Source organism: Nelusetta ayraudi, unplaced genomic scaffold (assembly GCF_046127955.1).
Source record: "Nelusetta ayraudi isolate G7.1 ecotype Tasmania unplaced genomic scaffold, CSIRO-AGI_Nayr_v1 ptg000120l, whole genome shotgun sequence".
Taxonomy (NCBI): Eukaryota; Metazoa; Chordata; class Actinopteri; order Tetraodontiformes; family Monacanthidae; genus Nelusetta; species Nelusetta ayraudi.
In genome coordinates, this window is record NW_027466170.1 from 2547460 (window position 1) to 2556196 (window position 8737).

The window sequence follows — 8737 nt, forward strand, 5'->3', positions numbered from 1 at the left end:
TGCAAAAGACAAATTGTTCACAGGCAGAGATAACTGAATCCAGAATGCTATTTGTCACACAACGGGTAGTGCAGGAAGGATCTCCTGAAGCGTCTCTTGGAGAAGAAGCTCTGCTCTCTGTCTAGCGGAGAGGTGGGCAAACTTTTTGACCGGTGGGCGCAATGGCCCCTCTGTCAAATTTGGGTGGGCCAAAAAGATAGAGGGGCTGGAGTTGGAGCAGATGGATGGAGTGTTTTGTTGACCCACCTCATAGGAAGAAAAAAATATTTATCATGGGATATGAAGAAAGCATGTGCTTTCATGTCAATTGAAAATGAACAAAAGTATTACAACAAAATATCGGTCTGTGAAGGGTGAAGGGAACGACACTTTATTTTTTTATTTTATTTTATTTTATTTTTTTTTAACTTTCATTGTGTTCCGTGCTTCCGCACACGTTCTAACATGTTGAATGATGATTATTATTTTCTAAAGAAATTTCCTTTTTCTTTTTTTCTTTTACCCGCGCGCGTCAGACGTTTGTAATTACGGACAGTGACGAAAGTACGAACGCAGGCGGTGGGCGTGTCTGTAGAGACCTCACCTTCCCACAGGTGAATTTAAGTGCGACATCGCAGAGTCGCCAAACGCGGAAGTGAGTCGTTGGAAGAAGTCGAACGCGATTGTAGAATAACTCAAATCGCAACCTTTCGAGAAAGAGAAAAGAGGGGAAACGCAATTTCAATCTTGCGAGACAATGACGCGCTTCCTGGTCAGTTTGTTGGCCGCCTGGGTCCTGGTCTGTACCGGTTCGGCTCAGAACTGCGAGTACGACCCGTCCGTCGACGAAAGGCAGAGCCTCAACTTCTTGTCCGCCGTGGGACAGGTGACCATGGAACCGTTGGATGGTGTGTCAGACCCGGACAAGTGCCGGGAGAGATGCTGCAACAGCACCGAGTGCGACCTGGCGCTGGTGGGCTACCCGATGGACGGGCTGCCGCAGTGCACGCTCGTCAAGTGCCGGGTCAACGGCAAGGACGCCTGCGACTTGACGCCGAGTACACAGTTCCGGGTTTACCGCAAGACGTCGAGCAGCAGCGGGAAGACCCGGGAGGACGACGACGACGACGACGACGAGGAGGTGGTGGAAGACAACAAGCTGCGCGTCGTTCCGTTGGTCAAGTCGTTTCAGCCGAAGGAGAGCAACGAGTCGAACAACAGTAAGAGCAACTACCTGGGCGGCCGGCGGTTTTATGGTCTCGTGGAGCAAGAATAAATGGCTGGAGATATTCTTTTAATTTGTACGTTGTTAACAAATGTTAAGTTTAAATAAATATAAAGTGAAGGGTTACTAAACTAAACTTACTAGTTTCAATAAACGAGTCAATGTAAATGTTTCACGATACGTAAATATTCACCGTGTCCGTCTCCTCGCTCTTCCCATTGAAACTTTATCCTTTGTCTGTCGGAACCTCTGGTGGCTGGCTGCAGGGACTGTCCCCGTCTGTGTTGGCAGATGGGCAAATACCGACGGGCTTTGTTTCGTGCAGCAGGCTGTAACTCAACATTAGTCTTTACACGTTATGAATAGTTGTCATAAACCGTTTTAAAAAACAAACAAACAAACAAACAAAAAACTTAAAAAGTACGAGGTGCTTAGAAATACACAACAGTCTGCCCTCTTGTGTTTGCAGGTAGACTCGAAGACATAGGTGTGTTAAGTCCATTCACTGGTCTTGTAGTTGTGACACTGCTTTTGTTATCGGGTCTATAAACAAGTTGTTAAACAAAAAGGCTGTACTTGGTGAGTGAGATTATGCTTTATTCATGAACTGCTTGTAAAGTGCTCAGTTTGTTCAGCAGGATGTTTTTTTTTTTCTCTTTCTTTTTCCTCTGTTGACTCATGACATTATTTTACAAGGCAATTGCAAGGGTTTTATCATGTTATCTTAACTTGCACATTGCAGTTATTGCCTCACATTTTGTCATCAACTTAGTGGTGAAAAGTGACTGCGCAGTGAAGGATGAGTGTGTGTTTTCCCCATTTTGCTGTTAAGAAATGTTGTTTAACTTGTTTGTCTCACCTGCATCAGGTGATCCAACCAGAATGTGTTTCTGTCCTCCCAACTGCCTGTCTGTTAAAAAAAACAACAACATAGCATTGCACAAGCACTGTTAATTGTGACATTCTCTTATCAGTGGGTTTTGTCCCCATAACGGTGATTTCTTTTATCTCGTCACCTTTCCAAACAACCAGACTGTGTATAATGAGTCACTATTGAAGACCTTTGCCGTACTTGTGTTTCACTTCAGGCCAAACTGGTCAGTCTGGTTTCTGCTAGGCTGGGAAATGAAGTTATCAGCAACTCTGAATCGCTTCCTCCTCATTCCTAAGTGATCGTTTCTCTGTTTAAGAAATATTTTACTCAAATAAAACAACTCCAAAATTTTATAAACTTTCTGATCCCTGAAAAGTAGTTTTTCACCTCTGTAGCCTAAAAGTGTTGAAAAGCATTGGCAATGAAGTATCAGTTGGTCCCAAACCAGCCTAGATTCATGAAGATCAACCTATGTTTTCTCTCTTTGTCTTTATTCAGTTCTTTGCCGTCAATCAATGAAGGTGGGTCCGTGCCGGGCTGCTTTCCGAAGGTACTTCTACAACTCAACCGCTACGAGCTGCGAACAATTTATCTTTGGCGGCTGCGGAGGTAACACCAACAACTTCGAGACCCAGGAAAAGTGTGAGGCCACCTGCAGCGGAGTCACTGGTACTTTCTTTTTTTTTTTTTTAAGCTTTTAAAGTTTTTAATCATGCCATACTTTTATCTTGAAGGGTTCGCATGCTGGTCCAATGTTGAGCTCATTAATTATGTTAAGTGGAATCGCTTGAACTTGTGAAAGTCTTCACATGGGGTGAATAATTTGGGTGTGGTGTGTGGTGTGTGACTGGACATCTCACCAGGATCTTGTGAAAGCTGCCTTACATCAACACACAGCTTGACCCAACATGACTCAATCTGCGGATGATACGCACTTGCTCTCCGCAGCCGTCGTGCTCTCATGATGACATAAGAAGCATACCTCCCGATTTGCTGTCAACCGCTTTTATTCCCTGTTAACCAGGATCAAAGGATAAAACCAGCAGGTCTGAGCTGTGTGTTTTCTGTGTGTATTTCCAGGTTCAGTTCTTCCCGATGAGTCGACGGCTGCCCCTCCCCCCATCAAAGCTGCCCGAATGGTTCCTGCGTTGAGCAGAGGTAAATGTGTGTCGTATGTCGGTATTTTTCCGAGGATCAGTGAAGTGCTGCAAAAGGTGCTGAGCCTCGTCTTGTTTCTCTGTGTAGAGTTGTCCAAGGATGTCACAGAGCAAGTTGAGGCTAAACGTGCTGACCCCGAGGGTGGACCCACTCAGAAGAAAGGTAATAATGGGCATAGCTGGCCACACCCCCAAAACCTGCATGCAATCCACAAGGGTTAGTTTATAATAGAGACATTTTTTTTTCATTATGAGAATTATGCTCATATTATTTTTAATATCAACTTGTGTCTGATTTTACATTAAGAGAAAGCTTGACCATCCCCATTCGGCCATGAAAAAAAGACTTGCATAAAATATTTTTCTTCTTCAGACAGGTGTACAGTATGTTTCCAGTCACTTTGTGGCCCCTTTAAGACAGTTTGTTGTGTTTGAACTTTGACAAGTACATTACTAATCAGACACCTGTTGTTAAACACACGGATGCCTCTTGACATTAAAATGAGCTGGATGGGATTACGAGGAGGCAAAGACACGAGAGACAGGACGGCTGCAAAAGAACACAGAGGCTTTGAGTGAATTGAGGCGTGTTTGTGTGTTCAGGCGTCTGTCACTAACTCTTTTTCTACTCTTCCACAGAAGTGTCAGCCAAAGAATTTGCTGGTACGTCATAACTTGTCCTTCTGCACCAACACTAAGTTTTGCCTTTAACATTATGATTTTTTTTTTCTAACCTTTATCCGCAAGTTTTTTATCTAACTTTCTATCTTTAAAAAGAAAAAGTTTAAAGCAGCAATTTCACTTAAAAAAATAATAATTTAACATAATCTAACTTATTTTATTATTATTTTTTTTTAATAATCAGAACGCTGTGGAGGAGAGCCTGTTGTGGGCCCCTGCAGAGCAGCCTTCAATCGCTGGTACTACAATAGCAAGACAGGAAGCTGTGCATCGTTTATCTATGGAGGTTGCAGGGGCAACGCCAACAATTATGCCACGGAGAGCAGCTGTGTAACTGCATGTACAGGTGAGTAGCACACTAGACTGTCTGTCACTGCACTCGGTACTTGTATACCTGCCTGCACATGTACAGGCGAGTCAAACTACTGTATTCACTCATTTGAACTAGTCCCATATTTGACTGTACATGAAGAAGACACACAACTACACACACACACACACACACACCTATCGTCTTGATGAATCATTTGTTGCGCCTGCACAGTGAAATGAATTTCCTGGTCACACCTGTCCAGGTGACTTTCTCAGCCTGCTGCACCTGTTCAGGCCAGGTATAGCTATGACCTACCTATGCAGGGTAATTGGTCACCTAGTAGACCTATTGAGGTCAGATCAGGTCAGTAAATCGCCTGCTCCCACCAGTGCAGTTATTTAAATGGTTTTTACTTGTACAGCTCAATGGATCACCTGTCTGGGCTTGTGCAGCCCATTGGATCGACTGTTAAAACTACATGGATCAGAATTTCAACTTTGTGGGTCTGAATTATTAGTACTTGTTTAGTGTAAACCTATACAAGTTTGTCAGTTGCTCGCCTGCGCACAGCAGTCCAGGTCAGTTAATGGTTATTTGGATTTGTGCAGCTCAAATCACCTGTTTACACCGATACTGGTCAGTAAATCACGGATTTGCAACTGTACGGGTCACCTAATAATCTGGTTTTACCATGCAGCGCCATGAAATCACCGCTAAATCACCAGTTTGCACCTGTGCGTGTCAGTTTAATCACCTCTCTGTACTTGTAGCGGTGCTTAAATCCATCCGTCTGTTTGGAGTTTGACTGCTCTTTCTCCTCTGCCCACCTACAGTCACTGTGCTTCCCTCAGCAAAGAAAGTCGCCACTGATGTATCTATGGAGTACCGAGGTACTTGGATGGAAACCAAGACCATGACACAGCCAGATTGGAAAATTGAAAAACCTGTCTGACTGGGGTTTCTCGTCTCTGCAGAGAATTGCTTGAAGAAGCCCGATCCTGGACCCTGCCGCGCTGCCTTCAAGAGTTTCTACTACAGCCCGGATGCTGGTACCTGCCAGGAGTTCTTTTATGGGGGTTGTCGTGGCAACGAGAACCGCTACGAGTCTTGGGCAGAGTGCATGGACAGCTGCGGTAAAGAGTCTTATGCCGCAGTGGCAATCGCACCCTCGCTGCGACAGACAAAACGTAACGCATACTGTATTCAGTATTGAGAAACAAAGTAACATGCAACGTGTTCCTCTGACAGATGGCATGCATGTGGACACCAGATCTGAGAACCGCTGGACTGCAGGTCGGTTCATACTTGAGTCGGACCTGCTTTTCTAACCCATGAATAGCCATTTGTTTATCAACAATTTCTGGACAGAATATTCCAACAGTGTGTGGGATAAATTATATACATATTTTTTTAAACTTTCTTTTCCTTTATTCCTCTGCCAGGCCTCTTTCTGTTCATCACTCTGGCAGCCATCTCTGCTCTCCTGCTGGTGGCGCTCGTTATCATGCTGAGGCGCCGCAATGTCCTCCGTCATGGTACCTCCATCAGGTAAACTCAACTCACGTCACGTTGCACTGCAGAGTTGAAATGTACTCACCACTCTTGGTTTAGTTTCAAACACCCATGTAGCGAAACGCACAAGGTGCAAAAATTTCAGACTTGAAATCTGTGACCCAGAATAAGACTTATTGGTGGTATGAAGCCTGTATGTAGTAGACTGGACTAGTAGTATTTATAGATGAATGTATTGACACTTTATTCATCCCCAAGTGGAAATTTACAACAGAGTTGATCCACACAACGAGTTTTAGGGCTCAGCTACCTTTATTGACAAGTCACACAAGAGGCAGAATAGATACTGAATGGGTTGTTTGAACGGGTGTTTTGTTTTTTTTCTGTAGCGACAAGGAGGGGCTGCTTCCAGAGGAACAGTCATCTGTGGAGTCACTGACCACCCCAGACAGCCCTACTAAAGCAGACAAAGCCTGAGGACTTTGCCAAAGACCTCCATGAACCCAGAAGGATTGTAGAGACGCACCACCTCAAAACTGACAAAACGTTGTTCTTCTGATTTTTATCATCACTTGATTAAAAAGAAGCCCTCAGGAAGTGGTGGTTTTCAATCTCAGGAACAACATGTGGTTTTGGTGGTTTGCTGTAGCCTACCTTCAGCATGGCTCACTTTGAAAAATATATATATTGATCTTTAGCTATCAGCAGGTTTCTAATTATGTTCACATTCAGCCTTTAATCCAACAGTTGATCACTTTCCGTTGTCATTCACATAGAAAGATGATGTTTGCCTAATCTCTTTTCCTCTCTGAGTCACATGATTAGATCAATTTAAGTCGTGTCTGGTTAGGAATGAAGTGAAGTGGGAGGGAGCAGGTGTTTGGTTAGCAGCTGACAGGAAATGAAGGATAGAAATGAGCTTGGCACCATGTCTTGGAAAAGGAGCAAAGGTACTGCACTAAATCTGATAATGGTGGCCTTAGTGAAGTACTGCAATGGGAAACGGAGAGGAGTTTGCCTGAATGGGAACAGAAATTGCTGTGAACTGCACAATCACTAGAGGCCTCTATGTCTAAGAATGTTTTGCTTTTTTTGAGGACTGGAAACTTTGAAGAGTTAGCTTGATATTGGACATTGTCTAGCCAGGTGCTGTCCAAAATATGTATCTCCAGTTGCAGCATGTTTGTTTTTATTTTATTTTTATTTTTTTTGTGTGGGTTTTCAGGTTGACAGTTGACAGTTTAGCATCAAGCCTTCAGCACGTCTTTGAAACATGTCTGTTGGTGGATGATACTAAGTTGTGTGAGTGAATCTGTATATTAGACTCTTGGAGAGGATTCGGCAACAGTTTGCACACATTTATTCTAAATTACTCATAAATCCGCGCAGCAGTGGCAGTGACAATGCTTAATGTAATGCAGAAACCCTATTTAGACACCAGTGATAACTTTAATTTAAATGTTAACATGTTTGTTTTTGAGGTTTTTTTTTGTACCTCCAGATCTTGAAATACTTGTTACTTTTTCAAGAAATAGATTGACTTTAAATTTCCACTGTTTATATAAGCTCTATAAATCATTGTAAATTGATAAAAATTAACAGTGTAAGGGGTTTTCTTATGCAGGTGAAGGATTTTTCTATTTTATTGATTAAATCATTACGTTACTACCAGACAAGTTTGTGTTTTCAGCGTGTGTCTTTCATTTGTCAAAAAGATTTCAAAGGAATGTTATTGATAGATAAGTGCTTATAGCCCATAATTCATAACTATATTGTTCTCTTATCAACACATTCAAATTCGTTTTCTGGCAGTGGTCTTGATGGCTTTATATATATATAAAAAAATATTCAATTGCAGAAATTTTTACATAATTACGAAGTTATGGCATGTCTGTGCCTGTGATTCATTCGAGTTTCCCTCTATCAATTGATTAATGTCTTTTTCTTAAGACTAAACCGGAAGTAAGGGTAATTTGTCAAAATTTAAGCCTTAAACCGTCACCCTTTCTAACGTTGTCAGAAAGTTGTAAATATGCAATTATAATAATATAAATTAAGTTTCGAGAGTTCTCAACACCTCATGGGAAGAGTAACGTTTTGGATATTATAAGTACATTTCCTTATTCGTGGCTAACTGTGTAAGTAAGTGAATTTATTTTATCGACCTTCACAGGACGGAAACACAGGGTGCTTAACAAGCATATACGAGAACGTAGCATAAAACAAAAGTAAAAGATAGTTAAAACGTAAACAAGTACAAAGTAAACGCTGAATAGGTGACATTGAAATTAATATATTGCATTTATGTTAGATTTTAGAATTGATCAACAAGAAAACTATTAAATGTATTATAGCAGAGTGTTATTTTAAAAGTTACTTGAGTGTTTCGTTCTGCTCTGAGAAAGGGGAGGAGTCATGAGCAATCCACCAATCCAGTTTGAGTGACGTAGGAGCTCATTGCATTATTTCCCATCAGCCCCTTGGCCAAAAAAACGCACAAATGTGGAATAAATTGGATTTTGGTGGGCTTCCACGACTCCGATTGACATCTCATTTAATGTTATATGCTTTTTATTATAATATGAAACGATAATGTGATATTTGTACACTGCCACCGATTCCTACACCGTGAGTTATTCCGCATACAAGTTCTACTGGGTATATATAACGGCTGTCCCCATAGAGCAGTCGTGTTACTTTGGTAGCACATATACTAAAATTGGAACGATACAGAGAAGATTAGCATGGCCCCTGCGCAAGGATGACACGCAAATTCGTGAAGCGTTCCTTATTTTGTGACTATAATTCAGTTTTGTATCTGCACCCATTCCATTTAGAAAAACAAACGAAAATACTACTTGACTGTAATTTTTCTATTTATTCATTTTTTGAAATTAAAATGAAATAAATACTATAAGAAATGTGTTTTATGATCTAAGAATAACATAAGAATGAAAATAATTCTATAATTTGAAGGATGATTTCTAATAATTCCA

At 41.6% G+C, this 8737-nt stretch overlaps 1 protein-coding gene and 1 non-coding gene across 2 annotated transcripts; both read left to right on the forward strand.

The window, feature by feature from the left end:
- The first annotated feature begins 615 nt into the window (after window positions 1-615).
- Window positions 616-7417, forward strand: spint2 (serine peptidase inhibitor, Kunitz type, 2). Its single transcript, XM_076050003.1, has 11 exons — window positions 616-1199; window positions 2577-2747; window positions 3159-3236; window positions 3324-3398; window positions 3875-3898; window positions 4101-4262; window positions 5063-5119; window positions 5204-5362; window positions 5478-5522; window positions 5672-5777; window positions 6131-7417. Exons 1-11 carry the CDS (start codon window positions 737-739, stop codon window positions 6216-6218), a joined length of 1428 nt encoding a protein of 475 aa, XP_075906118.1. The 5' UTR covers window positions 616-736; the 3' UTR covers window positions 6219-7417.
- Window positions 7418-8431: 1014 nt separating this feature from the next.
- On the forward strand, window positions 8432-8537 carry LOC142904056 (U6 spliceosomal RNA). The gene has a single exon (XR_012929333.1). It is a non-coding gene; the product is annotated as a U6 spliceosomal RNA (small nuclear RNA).
- The last annotated feature ends 200 nt before the right edge of the window (window positions 8538-8737 follow it).